Raw genomic sequence first — 20987 nt, 5'->3', positions numbered from 1 at the left:
ATGATATTTTAAGGCTTTATGCATCATGTGGTTCTGCTCTTGGGCTGAGATCTGAGATCTTTTTAAACCCCTTCCCAGACTCACCTGCATCTAAACCTTCTTCTGAAGGCCTCAGAGAGCTCTTTGTATCTGGTCATGATGGTGATCTTCTTCACCCTCTCACTTCAACCATCAAGATCAGACCAGACTAAACATCTGAGGTTTAAATAAGACTCCAGACTCCTCCACAATAATCCTCTCTAACCATGTTCTGATCATCTGCAGCTGATTCTAAATCTACACATTTGAAGTAGTAATACATGTGGAGGGTGTTTGAACTTTTTCCCTTACAAGACCATTTCAATTCTAGTAATTTGATTTTATAAACGATGTTTAAAGATCATCAGTTTAATGTGTTTAGTTAGATCACCTCCCTCTCTCACTACTGTTCCAATAAAGATCAAATGTCCAGAAAAAGGTGGCAAGGTTTCCATGGGATGTCCTAATTTGCTTTATGAAACACTGTGTAACTGTGTGTGTGTGTGTGTGTTTCTGTAGGTACCACTTGTGAGATTTCAAGATATGGAAGCAATAATTCTAGACAGCGAGCTGTAAAATCCAACCCCAGTGAGAAGCTTCATACGGCGTTTAAGAAGCTATAACCGCCGTCCTGTTCACGACAGAGCGAGCGAGAGAGAGAGAGAGAGAATGCGTCTATAAATATGGAGTGCGTATCTTGTTCCGTCTCAGTGCAGCCCAAATCATTTCAAATCAATTCGCATGGAAGAGCCAAAGAGAGAAAGAGACTCTCGCCCTCGGTGACTGCATACATTACATCACAAGACTGGAGAGCAGTGGCCCTCACTGTTTCTCCCACAGCCAGAGAGCCAACGGGGTCACCAAAGGTGTTTCTATTAAGCAAATCGGTCTGCTAATTAGTCCTCTCGCTAACTGTAATGCAGCCAGCAAAAGCTAAAATAAACACCGGCTGATATTGTGCTCATTTGTGCCTTTCTTTTAATACTCCTGAAGCTAAGCAGCTTGCAGTGAAGGTGAGTGAGCGAATGCTGAGCCATTAGTGCCATTAGCACTCTCCGTCCCAATCCGGTACTGAGGGAACAACTCAACAACCCTAGGCTCCTCTAAGCAGCTGCTGATGATTTAATATTTAAGCTAATTGAGGTCTACAAAGCAGGGAAGACTCTAAAATATATTAAAGCCTTTCCAGCTCACAATTTCCAATGTCCACTGAAGGGGAACGTTAAAGGCAAGATCTGGAGGGGAGGGGCTGATGCAAATCTGCTACATTTTTCACATGCAAGCGGTCGTTAAGCATGCCGATGGCTCTATTACGCTTTGGGGTTGTGTGGCAGCCAGTGGCATAGGAAACATCACATGAGTACATGGAGGCAAAAGGCAAAAAGGCTAAAAAGAGGCTGGATACTATTTTGAAGATGGGTAAGCTGAACATACTGGAATGGCTCGGACATTCCCTTTGACCTGAACGTCATTCAAAATCTGTGATAAGCAACGCGAAAGTCCAAGCGCTTCCAAGTGTTTCAAAGATGAGGTTATTTATTGTTATTTATTAAAGATGAGGTTCATCTCAACCACGAATGAAGTACCTTTTTGGAATATTTCGTTTATTAGGCATTATTTTATATGCTAAGCTGTTATCCGGTGATTCTTAACTACCATGGGAGCCGGCACCTGAAGCTTAGACAGCCATTCGATGAGTAACGCTGCACTAGAGCATGTGAGCGTGTGATAGCTGGGAGGCAGGCAGATAGAGAGAGAGAGAGAGAGAGAGATACTCACTGGGCACTCTGTTGATGGCTCGAAGAGGTCGGAGAACTCGGACGGTTCTGATTGCAGAGAAACTAACATTGTGTCCGTCTAGAGAGTACTCCAACATCCTGTGTGCAAATAATGGGACCCAATGCCCAACAATGAACATTATTACAATAATAACATATATATTACATATTACATATTTCTACACACTGAATTCACTATGGTGTCACAACAACTTCAGGCGTGGTCAGAACAAATAATAAGTACAATTAGAATGGGATATTATATTTTATTATCCATTTGTGCTGCTTTCTGTTTGGGTAATCCATGTTTCTGTTGTTCTAGTCATAATAAGTTTTTGGACTGCCTGATCTGTACATTTTTGTAGTCTCAGATAGCCTACCAAGTAAACTAGTTAGCTACATCCACTCCAGGTAGGTTGTATAATTATTGTTTAATGATCAGAACTGATAAACATTTGCAGAAATATTTCATTTTGTTGGTAGATACAGTTGCAGTTATCCATCCGTAAATTTCATCTATTTAAAGAAATTAATGTGACATTTGCATCATGTGACATATGCTATGTGTAGGGGCTTAATGGTACGTGCATGCGTGCGTCTGTAACGTGGTGGTTCAGTGCACACAGTTGTCCAGAGAATCCACCATACAGATTGGCCAGATCAAGCTGGTTAAGCTGGTTGGCCATCATAGGTTGTGTTTTTGTTCGTGTTTGATTTTGGTTTAGCTGGTCTACCAGCATGCTCAACCTGACCATCCTAAACAACCTGTATGACCAAGCTTGACCATGCTGGTCGACCAGCATAACCAGCAAGACCAAAATCAAATGCAACATACATATATGCCGGTAAGATAGCTGGTCAACCAGCTCTTGACCAGCACAGTGTATGTTTACATCTGGATGATCAGCTTTTCAACCACCTTAAAAATCAAAATGGGCTTAGACCATCTGAAACCTGCCACCAGCAGAAATGACTTTGGGCATCTTGATAAGTGTGTATAAATAAAATGACATTATTACTATTATTATTATTATGTGAAGTAAGACGTGAGTGAATTTGGCCCCAGAACAGTGGTATAATCCCGATAATTGAGGTGTGACATTTGAACTACCACAAGGATTTGCCAGAATTACTGGATGCCGCACAAGGAAGCAGCCCCCCTAGACCTTCACACTACCACCACCATGTTTGACAGTTGTTATGATGTTCTTATGAGAGAATGCAGTATTAGCTTTATGCTAGATGTAACAGGACCCATGTTTTTTTAAGATGTTTTTAAGACTGATTATTACCCTAAAAGCCTGGAGGAACATTATTTTTAAGTATGAAGTGAGTGACTTTGGCCCCAGAATGGTGGTATAATCCTAAATTTAGGTTGTGCTGTATCTAGATCAGTACACCAGTGGCAACTCTATAGTACTACCTCTCAGCTATTAATGCACAAGTAAAACCTTTAAAAATGTCATTTTTTAATTGACTTAAAACCAGGAAAACTAAACTGCCACAAATATTAGCCAGTGTTTAATCAGGGCTCAGCTAGACTGAGGGGTTTATTCTGTGAGCCAGTGAATCTGGATTCAGATTCTAAACGGTTGGTTTGAAAAGATATGCAGAGAAGAAAAGGACTGGTAAAACAGTGAGGAATGACTGCAAATGTAGAGAGAGACGGTGACGGGGCGCGAGAGAGCAGGAGAGAGAGAGAAAGAGCGAGAGCAAGTGAGAGAGCTGGAGTGATGGGGTGATCTCTGGGAGTGCCTAGTAGTGATTGTCATTCATGAGCATATCTGTGACACATCGACTTGACATTAGGACTGGAACTGACATTAAAACTTGAATTGACATTAAACACACACACACACACACACACACACATATCAGCACACACACCCATACCAGCACACACACACCGAAAAAGATAGAGAAAGAGATAATAGGGTTCGTTCTGTCTCTTTTGCAGTGATACTTTATGATTGGTCACTCACCCTGCCATGACGATAAAGAGGTCCAGGCGGTTCCACGTGTCGCCAAGGTAACACTTCGGTCCAAACACCCCCAGAGCCACCATCTTCACCACCATCTCCACGGCAAAGAACGCAAAGATGAAGTCATCAAACGCCTATAGAGAGATCAAACCGCTGTCACAAACCAGACTATTTCTTCTAGCTTCTAGATTCATATTTTCAATTTTGTACATAATAGAAGAGCTGGTGGACTTTTCAAATGATGCCACAAAAAAAAAATACGTAAAATTTACGTAAACCCAGTAAGATAACTGTTTCTTACTCTACCTGCAGTATGCTGCACCTCTCCGAGTGGCACTCCAGGTCCTGGCACGGCTGGAACATGCCGAGGGTGACGCAATTGAGCAGAATCACCAACATGCTGACTCGCTCAAACCAGGTACAGCTGGGGTTAAGGCTCACAACACTTCCATTGCACAGCACAGATTTACAGATTTAATGCAGTAGCAATACTGTACGACAACTGTAATCTGTAGCAGGATAAACGGATACAAAATGACGCTGATAATAGTGTAATAGAGTAAATAGGCAAACTACAGTAAATGATAAGTTCACAGTCAATTCAGTACATACTCATGGTCACCCTTAACTCACATGCATAAAAAAAGCAATTATGGACTTATAGTTATGGACAGGATTCCACCAGTCATTTTCTCAGAAAAATACTAACATTAGAACATAGACATAAACAACATTAATACAGTAAGTAATTGTTTGTACTACTTTAAAAGCTTAAAGGAAGTCCAGATATTTTTTATTACTATGTTGAATCAGGTGCTGCTACAGGATGTAGACTAAATCTTTGTGACCTCCCAAGACATCAAGAAGTTCGCAAAAAAACAAAAGACATGGCAGGTGTCAGGCTCTCGGTATTGCGCCCTCCCCCGGGACGATTCCGAGCGGCCGCCCACAGGCCCAAATAAGGACTTCCATTTCGTTTACGTTCATGGGTGTTCAGTTTGTTTGTGTTCATACGTTTGGTTCAGTGACTCGGTTCATGTTCATTTCCCTTCATGTGTGTTTGGTTCAGTTCGTTTGTGTTCACGTGTGTTTTGGTTCGGTTGTTCGCGTTCGTTGTTTTGTTCATGAGTTACACCTGGGACAGAGCCTCGACAGCGCCATTCGGTGCCAAGAATTGTACGTACTGGAGCCTCCAGGACGCCCTGAGGTTCTGCGTTGGTTTCAGGTGTGCTTAGGACGGCTCAGGATTCACCCTTGTTCAGGAGTCGGTCTCCCGGCCACTCGCGTATCAAGTTGGGCTCGCTCGCTGCTTGTTTGGATGCTCAAGGTACCCACGCTCCAGCAAGGCGACCCACGCTCTCGGTGGCTCTGCAGTTCCAGGTTTGGTCAGCCTTGCCGTTTGGTCTAGCGGATGGTTCCCCAGCTCCCCTCGCTTTGTTATTGAGCGTTGCTCAGGTTTTTGTTTACATTAAACCCCTCCCTATCGCCCAGACGCTGCCTGGAAGGTTTAGTTCTGGTTCCTGCTCAGCTCGCAACTCCTCCCAGTCCCAGGTTCTGTTCTGTTCACCATTTCGCTTATCTGCATTTTGCCTCACTTGCCCCCCTTCTTGTTATCTGCTATTGTTAATAAATCTGCTTGCTTTGAAACCATCTCTGCGAGTGTTCGTCCCATCTTGGTTGGGCCTAGCACGCCATGACACCAGGTACAACACAACTGAAGTTACTGGACAAATGTGCTGTGATAAGTTCTGCATGGATTCTTTGAGTGGTTTAGACAGCCCTCTAGTCCTCCATCAGTACAGGACGCTGCCCACAGGACGCTGCTCCACTCATACCAGTGCACCACGCACTAGCACACCACCACCATGTCACTCAGTGTCACTGCAGAAAGACCCACCACCCAAATACTACAGTCTGCTCCGTAGTGGTCAGGCCTGTGGGTTCTGACCATAGAAGAACAAGCAGGGTGAAAGGAGGCGAATAACAGCGTCTGCAGAGATACAGATGGACACCTACACAGTGCTGCTATACGATCAGTGGAGCTGGCATAATCGGCCAAATTCAGTCCAAACTAGGGGGTTGTAACATTCTGGCATCACTGTGTAAATGTCATATAATTTTTAATCTTATGATGAATGAGCTAATGGAAATTATACTCCAAAACAACTCAATAAAACATTTTTTACATTGACTTCCATTAAGGTTTCCAAGTTAAAAGGGGCTCTTTTCTTTCTGAAGTTGCCCGGTTTGGAGGTTTCGCATGACAGCGATGATATATCGTACTCTGCAAAGTTAAGCTATAAATCATGGATAGAAGCGCAGAGCTAAAACGTGGGAATGAGTGAAACTGGGTATAAAAAATGAATAGCGATGCCTGTACGCTTTAATTATTGACATCGTTCACAAGAGGATTGTAACAATACAAGTGCGACGCTTAAAGAGACCTTATGGTATATGTTCTACTGAAACGACCTCGTCCTCTTTTTATGGCAGTTATATTTCAGTTCCTTTCCGTTTTTACTAACTTTTTACTCATTTTCAGATCAGATCCAACAGTCCGCATGTGTGAAAGCACACATTCTGCTTAAAAAACAAAGCCTTTTTTGTCTTTAGCAACAGGAAACACATTAAAGCCCCAGTCAAGAATCGGCAGGCGGGCAAAGATTTGGCAGCGCAGCAACCAAGGCTGTTTTCAAGTCGCACTTCTAGACTGCATGCGCTACGAAGCTCAATATGTTCGACGCATGTTTAATGGGCTTTGTTGGTAAACTCTGAGCTGGTCCTGGGGTGGTTGCGGGGGCGTCCAGGCAGTTCATTATCCAATCTACTCTATTTACACTGGTCACCATAAAACAGCTAGTACCGTTATTACATCCTGGTACAGATATGACTCAGTGTTTTTATAAAACCTCTAATTGTCCCCTGACGATACTTCATCCAACAGAAATCAAGATTATCAGTACATCAGAACATCTGAAACGCAGCTTTAGGGAAAGGTGGAGAAAAATAAATAAATAAAAAGGTCTCGTCGTTGTTTTTGTGTCGGTTCTTTGTCTGACGGCTGGAATTTCCATGCAGTCTCTTCATTTTGCTTTAAACTGGGGCAACTTTTCCCTTCATCAAACATTTATTAAAAGCCCACATTAATGCACGCAGTCATCTGCAGCTCCCCCGACACGTGATAAACATCGTGATAACCACGACCCAGGCAGCATCGACCGCGGCAGTGACGATGACGGCCTTTGTCAGAAACCCGTCCCTATTTGAGACAGTATCTCACAAGCTCTTCTCAAGTTCTTCTCTTTTGTCAACTTCCATCAGATGCTGTATGCAAACACTCACTCAGAAGCAGGCATCGCCACAAACACACACACACACACACACACCAACACACACACACAACTATCTGTCCGTCACAAAGCTTCAAAACTGCCAAACCAACTACCCGTCGGCTTCTGTCATAACAGTGCATTTCAAAAACGGGAAATCGTCCTCTGGTTACGGCTCACCGCGTTGGGCACGCACCAGGAAAACTCCACTAGCCCAACTCTACTCTCAAGCACCAATTCAGCCCGTAAATCAGAAATCTCCTTTATTTATTTATCTATGTATTATTATTTTTTTCATGTGAGCAGCTTTGAATTAAACCACAGCAGGTTTTTGGCTGAGCGGATCTAGCCATCATTCTGTTGTAGGGTTTTGCTGACTGATTACAACTGGGCTACTTTCTGTTTTAGCTAGTATCTTAGCCAGGACGCAGAGTAAATCAGCACTGATTGGTGCGGGGAGGCATTACTCATTACAGCCTACCCATGCTAACCTATGGGATAACACCCATGACGAGCTGCCAGAATCACTCGACACCCATATTCACATACTTCTGTTGGTCCTGGTAAATGGAATTTGGCCTCCTCCTTCAATGCAGTAAACACACACACACACACATACACATTTAGTGGACAGTCAGCACATGTACCTGAAGCAGTGGGCAACAATCACAATGGCGGCAGGGGGAAGATTAAGAGCCTTGCTAAAAGGCCCAACAGTGGAAGCTTGCCAAGCATGGGCATTGAACCCACAACCCTGTCATCAATAGCCTGGTGCTTTAACTGCTAAGCCGCCGCAGCCTCGAGACCTCTGACGGTGGTATCTGCGGTCTCTGCGTTACAGCAGCTTCTTGGAAGTTTGTTTATGTAGAGGTGGCGCTGCCATGATTCAACGGACCAGGTCCAGTTCTGATGGTTGTGTGTCCATTGTAGGCTCTTTTTGCTATTATTTATTAATTTCTGGTCGTTGAATTTTTTAATTTATTTCCCAGCTTGGTACTGCCAAGCTAACAGATGCCTTTACCAGTGTCGTGACATATCCTATCCCCCCGGACACATCTCATCTTGCAGAAGGACCATTTAAAACCCACTAGTGAGCAACGATCCATAGCGACTGCTTACTAGGACACATTTAATACTGTATTTTATTAAGCGCTACCATATTAGGAATACAATGAGCATCGTACCAATTCACTCTCAGCGCAAATCTCCAGAGCTTACACAGCCGAGCTCATTCCCCTCGCCTGAATTAGCTATCATGCTACTAGTTTGCCAGCCGATGAAGCTAGCATGCTTTGTTATTGTATTTGGATCTCAATTATCTGCTGATCTTACACAAGGTTCACAAAAAGTAGTCATAAAAACTACAAGCACACTGTACGCATCCCACCAAACGCATCCTATCTGACATCATCCTTACAGAAAAAGCAAACAGCAACACTGTCGACAATTCCACCCAATGGAACAGTCGGAAGAGATGCTGTGTCAGGAGGATAGGATGTGGATAACTGTTGCTAATAATATGTTAGCAAGATAACACACGCTAAAGGAAGTAGCTCGACAGCGGATAGCAAGTGCACGATGGCTAGCTTTACCTGTTTGTATCAACAATATTATATCGCTGTATTTAACGCGCTAATAAGTGTTTAACATTTCAGAAATGAAGTTAAATCACGGCGCTTTATCGAGATGAAAACTTCTCAGTAATCAGTAAATATCTTTCCATACATTTGAATCTGGCATATAAGTATGACAGCCGGGTGAAGACGTGGTTGGTGTGGCGCAACAGATAACACCGCTACCACATCATGTGGGAGACTGGGGTTCGATTCCCGGTCTGGGTGACTATGCTGCGCTACACCAATAAGAGTCCTTGGGTAAGACTCCTAACACTACATTGGCCCACATCTGTAATACAAGTAACCTTGTAAGTCGCTCTGGATAAGAGTGTCTGCTAAATGCCGTAAATGTACAATTAATCACGTGCGCGATTTTAAGCAACAGAGCGGCCGGGGGGATTAGGATGCATTACAACACCGGTCAACATCCCTTTTAGAATGATGAGAGGAGAGAGAGCACCATCTACCCACCCCACGGAGACAGCACAGCCAACTGTGCTCTCCCTGACTCCGGCCACTAATGGCAAAAAGGGCATGGCTCGGGATTTGAACTTATGACCCCTGCTCAAGACCACCGGGCCACCTTTGCAGGGCCTATACGCAGCAGAATGTGCCTTAGTCCGCTGGACCACCTGGGGGGCACCAAATTGGGCATTTCTGACGACAACAACAAGCATGCAGATGGTGGAGGGCGTCGTGATAATATACTTACTGCAAAAGACATAAGAGGCAGCGGTGTAAACAGGTGTAAACGGGTGTAAACGGGTGTAGACGGTGTAAACAGAGTAATAAGTGTCACCATAAGTTTCTTTTATGCTCTTCTTAACGTGTCCATAAGAAAGTGGTCGGTCAGTGTCGCTTACTCTACTGGTTACACTGCTCGACGATTTCCAGTGGTATCCGTAAGTGCTCAAGGCCGCGGGGCCACCTCTGCAGGCCGTATATGCAGCAGAATGTGCAACCTTCTGCAGTTCAGCCCAGGTGGGACACCTCTATTGCCTCTTGTGCTTCAATGAGCTATACATCGTCTAGTGGTTTGTCTCACCTCGGAGCACCGTAAGCAGGGTCTGACCACTGTTGACACAAGCCTTGCTGTTTCAGAGATTCTCTGACCCAGACGTCCGGCCATAGCGATCTCAGTAGCCTTCGCAGGTCTTCACTCCTGTCCATAAACCCCACATCAAACACGTCAACCATGAGAACTGTCCCTTCAGAAATCATCTGACATCTATCCCAGACCTCCACACTATTCTTATCATTAAGTTGTGGCTCACTGGTGTACCTCCACGCCACAGGGAGGTACAGTACACACGAGGAACACTGCGGCGTAGTACAGAAAGCTGAACAAGCTGATGCGTCAGCAACTTCTGATGTTGAAACTAATGTAATCAGGTGCTTGCAGCACCCGTTACACACCTCCAATCTATTGATCTCGCGTCTTTCTCATGAATGGTTTCACACCTTGCATATTAGACAAGGTTGAAAAGCTCTGCTGAAGACTGAAGCAGTGCTTTTGGGGAAGGCTGGGGGGGGGGGGGGGGGGGTTAGGTGAGAGAGAGAGAAAGAGACAAAGACAAAGGCAAGGCGGTGGCTCAGTCCAGAGCAGGTTCCTACCAGTTCTGCAGCATCCAGAGCAGCAGCAGAGACCCCCGTAGGTGAACAGCAGGTCTTCTTCACAACATGTAACAGCCATGTCTTAGGTACACACTCCTTACGTAACAGCATCCTCCCTGTTTGCAGCACAGCAGGAGAATCGCTTCATATTGATTCAGTGCGTCACATTTATATTTTACACGATATGTAAGTTTAGAATATTATATATATATTATATATATAAACTTATATACATTATATTAATATATAAGTTTAAGGTCATTGTATGTCAATTATTCTTGAAGCATTTCTACTGGGCCATTCTTAATAAGAAACGATAAGCCAAAGCACGACCAGTTAGTGACAACGGTGCATGTAAAGGTAAAGGTAAAGGGGCAGATGTTCGGTGGTAACTGCACAGTCAGTTCTCATAGTCACGAAAGTGTTTGATTTGGGGGAACTGGGCAGACGTGAAGACCTGGGTGTCTCTGACGAGGACCAATCCGCTACATATGTAGCCGTGTAGACCGGTCAGAGTGCCCATGCTCACCCCTGTCCACTGTTGAAGGCTCCTACATTGGTCATACAAGCAGCGGGACTGGACCCTAGAGCAACAGAAGAGGGTCAAGTGGTCCGAGTCCTGCTGATCATCATGAAGCTGCTACTACTACAACAACCAGAGGCAGTTCAGGGTCGGCACACAACTTTTTCTAGACATCCATCGCGCATCTCCAGGATGAAAACAACTGGTTTATAACACCGGGCTCTTTTGGCGGACATATATGAGGACAGGCTCACAGATTTTTTCTCGTAACAGCTCATAATAATGCTGTGCCGTTTACTGCAGAAAAACATAAAGCTCATCCAGTTCATCCTAATGAAGCTGAACAGGGATTAAAGCCACTGAGCTCTTCAGTACAACCTATTCTACTGCCAGCGTCTGTCTTTATGGATCAGATTACATATATGGACTACCCTGGTTTGCTAGTGTTCATTAGCTTATCACTACTACTAAGGTTAGATGTAGAGCTGGGCGATATGGACAATTATTATGTCACGATATTTAAGGAGATTTTTTACGATATACGATATTTACCACAATAATTTGTCATGTAGCCTAATGTCAGGCCCTCATCATCGCACCCCCCCCGGGGCGATCCCGAGCCGCCGCCCACAAGCCCAAATAAGGACTTCCTCCTCGTTTCCTGGTTGTTTGAGTTGATTCATGTTCATTTGTGTTGATTCATTGTTCATGCGATTCACCTGGGACTGGGAGTACTTAAGGAGCTTTACTCCCTTTGTCGTAAACTGACTCAGTTGGAATCTCTAGAACGCCCTGAGGTTCCTCACGCGTTACCGGCGTGTCCAGGTCGGCTCTAGTTAACGACTCACGTTCAGGAGTAGGTCTCCAGTCTACTCTCGTGGCGAGCGAGGTACGTTCGCTTCCTGCTCAGCTTCCAAGGCGACCCACGTTCAAGGCAGCATGCTGCACAGCCAGGTTTGCTTTAATTGCCCCGATGCCCAGGCTCGGCCTGTGGGTTTTCGTTCTAGTTCCCTCCTTGCTTTTCCCCATTGTATCCCTTTAACTCTAGCTCAGCTCCCGGCTCCTCCCAGTCCCAGGTTTGCTGTGTTGTGTTTGGTTGTCACGTTCTGGTTCTCTTTCTTGTTTAACCCCTAGTTGCTGCTCCCACGTTTTTGTGTTTGTGCTCGTTTTGTTTAATAAACCCGCTTGCTTTGTATCCATCTCTGCGAGTGTTCATCCCTCTTGGTTTGGTCGTACAGGCCATGTTTAAAAACTGCTGTCCAAATACTTTTACTTAAAATATGCCTTACTCTATGATTACACTCTTTGTAATGAAACGTGCAGATAATCAGCACTCTTTAAGCACCATCAATATTCACAATACACTCCTGAAAGCATGGTGTGTACCATGATAAAAAAAATGATCACGATATAATAAAATATTGTCATATTGCCCAGCTCTAGTTAGAAGACGTAGAAGGTGTAACGTACGATACAGTCACGCGATTCACATGCTACCTTGTTCTGTAGCATGTGCAGAAACACTGAGCAGATCCAGTTGACCTCGATTTAAAATCGAGACGGCGAGAGGAAAAAACTGACTTTGAGACTTTGAGAGAGAGTTCATTACCGGGGCAACGGATGGCAGGGGCTTTTAGATTCACATCCAGTGAGCGTGATGTCCGTGCATTAGTGTGATATGTGAGGGAAACCGGGCAGCCTCAGTCTCAGTCCTCACGTGACTGAGAACATCAGCCCAGGCCATGATGAGACTACCAGCAATCTTCATGTAGAGACCAGGAGCATAAACCCCCTTTTTAACAACGATGAACAGTGGTGTAAAAACCCTGAGTGATCTACAGTGACGTGGAAAAGGGTCATGTGGTCAGATCGGTCATTCTTCACCATATTCACCACAAGTGGGTAAGTGCATGTGTGGCGCACACCAAGAGAGCAGTACAGGCCTGAATGCTTTGCTGAGAATGAAAACGATGTAAATTATGTGCTACAGGGCGGCACAGGGGTGCCGTAGGTAGTGTGTGTTGCACAGTTCCAGGGGCCTGGGGTTGTGGGTTTAAGCCCTGCTTTGAACTCTAGAGGAACACTAAGCTGTACTGGGACTCGTGGTGCCCCAATCCTTACATTGGTTAGATGGCTAGATTGATACATGATAAAGAAACTCCACCGTGTTAAGGCTAAATGTTGTAACCGTCCCGGCCCACTTCCATGTGTCCTTAACGTTGGCATGGATGTTAAGCGATACATTTACTAGAGAAAAGTTCAGAATCAGATGTTTCTTTATATATATACCCATTTTATCCAATTTTCCACTAGCACCCTTGAGAGAGCAAGGCCAATTGATCATAGTGACAGTGCCTTAGTCTGCTAGACCACCCGGGGGGCACCGAATTGCCATGTTACTCCACTGCTGCGATCTCTCTTCACTGGCTTCCTGTAGCTGCTGCCCGCATCAGATTCAAAACCCTGACTCTGGTCTACAAAGCCAAGACTGGACCAGCCAGCCCCTCTGTACTTGATGGTCAAAAGCTGATCTGCACCAAGAGCCCTTCCAGCTTCAAGTACGGCTCGGCTCGACCCGCCATCCTTTAAGATCCATGGAAGACGAGCGTCCAGACTTTTTTCTGTCCTGCACCGAAGTGGTGGAACGAACTTCCCCTGGGTGTCCGAACAGCAGAGTCCAAACGCAGACTGAAGACCCTCCTCTTCTGAGAGTACTTGGGCGAATAGCAGAGTGGTCTCCCTATTAACTTGTGTCTAGTAGTGTCTAAACTTGGAGGTATCTTTAATTTTAGTCTAATTAAACTAGCTGAGGGTTTTCTTAAGTAAATAGTGAAGCACTTCTGTAAGTCGCTCTGGATAAGAGCGTCTGCTAAATGCTGTGAATGTAAATGAATTGGACATTTCTGGCGACAACAACATGCATGCAGACGGTGGAGGACGTTGTGATAATCTACTTACTTCAAAAAAGACGTGAGAGGCAGCGGTGTAAACAGGTGTAAACGGGCGTACACAGTGTAAACTCTTCTTTACGTGTCCATACGGAAGTGGTCGGTCAGTGTCGCTTACACTACCGGTTCCACTGCTCGACGATTTCCAGTGGTACTGCTGCGTTCAGTTTGCATCCGTAAGTGTTGTGAATGAGAATGTGCACAAATACAGAGGAAATGAACGCAGAGTACCGACAGAAGGCTGGGCGACATGGTAAAAATACAATACCGCGATATTTAAAGACTTTTTTCCCGATACACAATATTTATTTATCACAATGCACAGAGCAAATACATCAGCAGCGACAGATTCCTAAAAATGACTATCCCAATATCCCGATACATCTGCTGCTCCTCGTCTAACTCTAACTAACCCAGTCTAACTACACTGTTAGTAATGAAACCTGCAGGAGATCGTATATATCCTCCATATGCTTAAAAAGCACAATGTGCATCACGCTTGTAATGTATCGCAGCCTCTTTAAAAACGCACATCGGGATCAGTCTTCCTATTCTGGGAAAGGGCCGGCGTTTCTTTAAACACAACTTAAAATTTCTGCCCCGTCGAGATTCCCGGCATAGATTTACAGCTCTGAGTCACGGCGTTCGCGGTCTTGCACGCTTCTCACAAACAATGAGATTAGATCAGCTCCACCAATGACACTGTACCACAGCCAGCGGGTTAAACACCAGGAGAAAGAGGCTCTCAGTGATACAGAACAGAACTCGCTTTGAAAGACGTACCACTGCTGTTATGCACTCATTCCCCACCAACCTCTCTCTCTCTCTCTCTCTCTCTCTCTCTCAAACACACCCAGACGCTCTGTGAGCTTGCACAGACCTGGTACATGTCATATCTCTTTTGTGTATAGTGTGTATACACTGTCTGCAAACAGTGGTGCTTGACTACTGACGCTTTTAACAGTGCACTGCAATACAGACAGCCACACACACAAACTCACACACACGCATGCGTATCCATCATCTGTCACCCAATATCAGTAATCCCCTCTAGTGTCTGTCAAAAGTGGGCTTTTCCTGTTGTGTGTGTGTGTGTGTGTGTGTGTGCATATTTTGTTCATGCTGGAGCTGAATCTAAACACAAACAGAACACACTCGCAGATCTACACACACCTCCACCACACGCTGGCTCTTAGCCTAACACTTCTGATTAGCATCGTTACTGTAACACATTCTCTGACGACCTTCGCATGGAAAGGATAATTAGAGGTGGAGTTAGTGCAGCTCATTTGCATAGTCATATTGAAAAAGAATAAACAACAGGAAAAGTGTAACCCTTCACAAACGTCACGGCGTATTCTAAACAGGAAGTCGTGCAAGTTGCCCCCCCACGCGAGGTAGTCAGCACCGGCTGCTGTGTGTAAACGTTCGATCGACTGGCCGTGGACCAGAATCGGCAGACTGTCAGCTTGATCAACCGTGAACGACCGGCAAGGAGCGGCCGATCGGTCTCAAATCTCTGATTCTGCACCTGTCAAATGAACGCTCGTGCGCCGCACGATGGTTCACTTCACGCATCGGCAGCACGGACGTGGCCCCGCACACACAAAACATGTCACGAGCATGGACGTTCTTCTCAGCGAGGGAAGACAGCAACAAGCTCGCCAGTCTGTAACGCCTGCACGGCCAAAGCGAGCCGTGGAGGAACGACTCCCAGAATATTTGGAGCGTCAAACTCACAGGACACAGTAAAAACACTGCCTCTACAGTGAATGCAGTAGGACAGTCTGTAGAGGTGCGCAAAGCCAGCCACGAGGCCAGCAGCCTGCGCTATCCTTCTTCATCTAAGCCTTTATGAGGAAAATTATGGAACTGATTGCACTGGATGAGCAGCCAGGTTTTGTAATTTTATTGATAGACTACAATAAAAAATAGGCAATAGAGTTCGCTCAGAGCCTCGCGGTAAACGTGACAGCAACAGCAGACGTCCACAGAGCAGCAGGTAAACAGGAGGACCTAAACTCGTCACTCTTCCACAAAATGTTGATCTATTTTCTGCCAGTTTTGTCTACGCTGCCAAGAACCTCCCAGTTTGGTTGTAGTTCTGCCACGACACAGATAGATTATCCCCGAAGATCCATTTGGGAAGATCTGACGTTCCTCCCATCCCGTCTTTACTTATGTGTCAAGTTAGAAACCAAACTCTGGTGGAAATGCTCTGTTCTGCCAGCGGGAGAACCACACTGCTTTCTATGGTCCTTTCACACTCCTTTCCGAGGAGGAGATTATCCTCAGACTGCAGAGCTGTAGCTAAAGGAGCTGGGAGCTGAATGGTCAGGTGGGTCAGTCAGACTGGACTGTAGGATATTAGACACTGTAGAGTTTAAAGTTGCTCCAAACAAAGTAGATCAGATTAGAATTTAGTGTGATCGGATTAGCACAGCGTAACTAAATTGTGGAGCTGGATTATTATTATAGAAATGCAAAGATCGGATCGGAATCAGCCGACTGTCAGCATTAAGAGACTCAGATCCGATTGGGGGGTAACCTTGATTGGGACTTCCCTGTTTAATAGTCAGAGCAAGCAAAGGATCAATCAGTACTTTAATAGCTTTTGGTGCTTCGCATTAATGACACTGTGTGTCCTTGTGTTTTAGTTCTATTTTGAGGATTTGATCTAAATCAATTCTAGCTAAACTCCACTTTGATCTACAGGTTAACTCTGCACGTTATTCGCAAACTGTTTTGGCAGAAAAGTTAAATAATTAATTAAACAGCCGAACTTTGGAATACATTTCAAGGTGAGACAAACTGCTACAAGCACGATGACTGTTCAAAAGAAATAAAAAATACATCTCTGTAATGCTTACATGTGATACTTCACAGTACTACAGTAAACAGCTAAACCTTTAAATGCTGGGACGTCATCTAGGGCTGCCAGAAACCACTGACCTCATGGAGCAGTTCTGTAGCGGTAATGAGGAAAGGTGTTTGTTATTTGAGCTGTTTTAGTGTCGGTTTAAAACATCAAAATATCGAAGTTGCCACATCGACTCCTCCGACTAACCGCCAGCGTCTACTGTAGCACTTGCTGTCATTGTGAATCTCCTACCCTGTGAAATGACGGCTGATGTGAAGCTGATGTGAAGATGTGTACGTGTCTGTTGCTACCGCTGTCACGTTTTCATCCGTTGGGTTTAGTGCTCAGGAAACGGGTTTTTAATCTCCTCTGTATGAGTTATCTCATTTTAAACAATCTCCTCTGGCTTTTATGTGACTGTGAGACAAACAGAGGGAGAGAGCAGGGAGATGAGTTTATCCGAAGGGCTGATATAAAAGAGAGGGAGAGGGAGAGAGATGGGAAAGAGACAAAAGGAGAGAGAGAGAGGGATGAGAGTAGAAAGAGAGAGAGTTTGTTTAAGGGGGGATATGAAAGCGAAAGAGAGAAAGAGAGAGAGAGAGAGAAAGAAAGAAAGGGGGGGGAGAAAAAGAGAGATAAAGTGACTGAGATCAAGAGCCAGACAAAACAGAGACGGGAAAAAAAGGGGGAAACCAATTACGGTAGCTTCCGATTCTTGCGTTACCATGGGAACCTCCCACTGGAACTCCGTGGGAAAGAGCAGCTTCAGTCCCCTAGGACACACACACATACACACACACACACACACACTCTCTCTCTCTCACACACACAGTAATGTGACCCAATCACATTGGGTTTATTCAATCCAAGCAAACCTCTATTCCTCCAGCATGATCCGCTGCGATGACGATTTGGGAATTTCGGATTTATTAAAAAGATCCTTTAAAGTGGAATTGAAAACGTCAGTATTTACAGTAGGAATCCATCCAAGTTATCCGAGATAAGCAATAAGGAGCAGCTGTAAGAGAACCAGCAAGAGGTGTGTTATGATTAACCCCTAGAAGCCTAAAGTTATTCTGGTCAGCCCTCATGAAATTGCATCTGGCTTCATTCTGATCCAAATAAATCCCACCGAAAGCTGTTAAAAGCTGAACCCAATCAAGCACCCAGCCATTAAAACCTTCATAAACCAACACAGAAGCAGTCCTGAAGCGCCAACTTCTGCCCTGCTAGAGTTACCCCAGACAACTGTAAGTGCCAGTACTGTGAAATGGAAGTGTCTAGAAGAAACAACAGCTCAACCACAAAGCGGCGCGCTGTTACAAACAAGGGTTTTACACATGTTTCTATGAGTGACTCCATAAAGAACCATGTTTGAGAAGTGTGAGTATGACGAAGGTTTTCCTAATATGGATAAAACCCTTCTACAATGCAAACAGTCCCATGCAATCAAACGATTAATATAGTTCTCATGGTTTTATGCAGCCTTTGCTCCACACTTTTAATCTCGAATGATTACAGCAGGTTCATTTCAGTGCAACACAAGGTTTCTACACTGGCAAAGCAACTGTGACTGTCTTCCTCTACAAAGGTGAGTTCAGCTGCGTTTTAAAATATACGTAAATATACGTCTCTGAGGCCGACAGTGCCACTCACAAGAACATCCCATGGTGACAGATTCAGCTTCTGTTTCGTGACCCACAGCGTTCAGCATTCAGTAAACACACAGTTTCAGTGTGCTTTCCGTGAAGAAGCTCTCCCCTCAGGCTATCGTCTTCCATTAAGAGATTATTTGCTTACTAGCAAGTAAGCACAAACACCTTGATTCGCACAGCCTGCCAGGCATTCTGCTTCGTGAAATTCTTGGGTATATAAAAATGTGGCACTGTATTCTTCTTTGGGGGGAATATAAAAGGGGGTCAAACCACTTTATTTGTGTACAAAAATGTTGAAATGTGAAAGCATGTGTGGAGCCATTTCCTCCAGTTGGTAATGTAATTAAAAAAGGCGGTAAACAGCAGCCGTGGAGATCAGGATCAGGCTGGAAGACGACGATGACGTTCTGAGAGAACTGCTCATAAAGTTGCTAGAAGGTCAAACCAAACCCCTGTAGATCTACAGGAAGCTTAATCAGACTCTGGAGTGGCGGTGCACTGGTCTACTGTGCAGCGACGCCTGCACGAATTTGGCTATCATGGAAGAGTCATCAGAGGACAGCTGATGTGTCGAGTGAAATTCATGAGTGGTCCTCACCAAATTCAGTGGTTTAATTAGGGGAGAAGTTTAAACATAAACTAAGCATAAATATTTTGCAACAGGCTCGAACATCTAAACGGCGGATGCTAACGCGTGGTGGTTGTGCGGGGTCGTTTTGACCCGTTTTACCACATGTTAAGCTTGGTGTGTGTTGAACAACGGTCCATGCAAGTTTACTGAGGGGATGCAGCACACACTGCATTGCCAGCCGAGCCTGGACAGAGGTTTGCTTAAGTGGAAGTGCTTACCACTGCACTAAAACTCGCACTGCAGTAAATTAAGAACGACACTTTTCCCTGATTCTAGCTGTGTTTTTTTTACTGGGCTACTCTAGTATTTAAATAATACAATCTGAACTGAATGGTCAGTTAACCAATGCAGGGTCTCACCATCACTCACACGTCATATACACTTATACTTAAAAAACAATGAGCAAATCTCCACCACGTACTTCTTCATCCTGTTTAAGCAACACTCAGAATGGTAAGAGCAGACGTCGTGGCTGAAACCAGTCACACGGCCAGTAATCTGGCAGAACTACTCTCCGAGGCGATACAAGAGCTTGCAAAAAAGTTCCAGCTATCGTGACGGACATGACCCATGCTGCGGAATTAACCAGCTTATTGCACACTGGCTGTTTCTCCCACACACTCAGTGTAGACTCACCGCCAGCTCTCAAAACCCCACCTGGTGAGAGTTTGCTTGGCCAAGTGAGGCATCATTTTTTTTCATTTTAGCTCTGTATAACATAAGAAAACACATCAATGTAACTGTTTTGGGTGAATTCTTCATGTACTGTAATATCTCTTTCCATATCCCAAACAAACTGTAGCAGTAAATGAAATATCCACTAAATAATCCCAGAATCTAATCGATTCTGGAAATCAGTGGTGATACCCAGGCCTCTGAGTGTGTGTTTCATATACATTACTGAACCTGTTGGCTCTTCCAGCAGAGACCTCTAAATACCCTTTTCCTCAAAAGGCACTCGGACAAAGTAATGCCCCTCAAACGCATTCACCACATGCTCAGCGTCACGGGAGCTGTAAGGTCAGAGTGGGACAAACTGATGGATGAGGCAGGGCAGAATTACTGCCAGCAACTGCACTGGTCACACACATACACACATACACACACACAAAGTAATTAATGTGGCTAATATAGAAATCATATTGTCTTTTCCTTGTGATTACAACAGAACATAATAAACATATATGAGTCATTCGATTGGGTGCTGCATCCGAGTAACACTTCTTATTATGCTGCAGGCGTAACACAAAATGAACAGCCTTAATTGCGGCTGTTTGCTCTGAGCGGAGGGTAAAAGTTAATGTTGCAGTTAATACATGGTTACCTAAGCAGCTAGTGAGAAGTGTGCTGCTTAGGAAGACCCAGTAGTTCTACTGCATCATCATGTTAAAGCTACTGTTAAGGGATGCACAATTATATCAGCACTATATTATTGGACCAGTAGATATTTGGTAAATAAATATCAGCATCATACAAATGTTCGACAGATACAATAAATTAGATGTAATTAGATTAGATTAGATTAGATTGATCCCTGAGATGTTTTAGGGTGAGTTTCTATTTGTCAGCTTTGGTTCGATTAAAACGAACCCTGGTAGTGCGGTTCATTAGAGTAAGAGGCTAAGAAACATCTACCATCAACCCTCTCTGCTTGCTCCACCAACGTCATGCTCATCATCACGGGTGGGTCTCTGGGCTTAAACGTCTGCTGTCTGACACTTCAGTTTAGCTGGGCTGTGTCCCAAACCACACACTACCCCACTACTACACAGTGTTTCAGAACTAGCCACTGCACTAGGAACTGCATTCATTAGTGTAGCTGGTTCAGTAAAGTGAAGATATATGTGAGTTGTGATGCTGCGACAGTAACGATCAGTTTTACAGCTTTAATGTTAACATTAACAAATTAGCTTGGCCTCTGCTTGCAGCTTTCTGCCATACGTGAATCATACCTCACGTTTATCCCCTTTTGGTTTGATTGCAAATATGTCAGTATAAACACAAGGCAAACCAGGACTAAAATCTAACAGCGT

At 44.5% G+C, this 20987-nt stretch overlaps 1 protein-coding gene across 1 annotated transcript in view; it reads right to left on the bottom strand.

The window, feature by feature from the left end:
* The window catches only part of cacna1hb (calcium channel, voltage-dependent, T type, alpha 1H subunit b), a 79315-nt gene extending 75138 nt beyond the window's left edge, over nucleotides 1-4177 (bottom strand). Inside the window, exons 1-3 of the mRNA XM_072656640.1 lie at nucleotides 4085-4177; nucleotides 3779-3912; nucleotides 1798-1895 (exon numbers count right to left, since the gene is read on the bottom strand). Of these exons, the coding sequence (XP_072512741.1) occupies nucleotides 1798-1895; nucleotides 3779-3912; nucleotides 4085-4177 (325 nt within the window). The remainder of the gene's footprint in view (nucleotides 1-1797; nucleotides 1896-3778; nucleotides 3913-4084) is intronic.
* Between the last annotated feature and the right edge of the window lie 16810 nt (nucleotides 4178-20987).

Source organism: Salminus brasiliensis, chromosome 15, assembly GCF_030463535.1.
Source record: "Salminus brasiliensis chromosome 15, fSalBra1.hap2, whole genome shotgun sequence".
NCBI lineage: Eukaryota > Metazoa > Chordata > Actinopteri > Characiformes > Bryconidae > Salminus > Salminus brasiliensis.
This window is presented reverse-complemented; position numbering and strand designations above follow the sequence as displayed.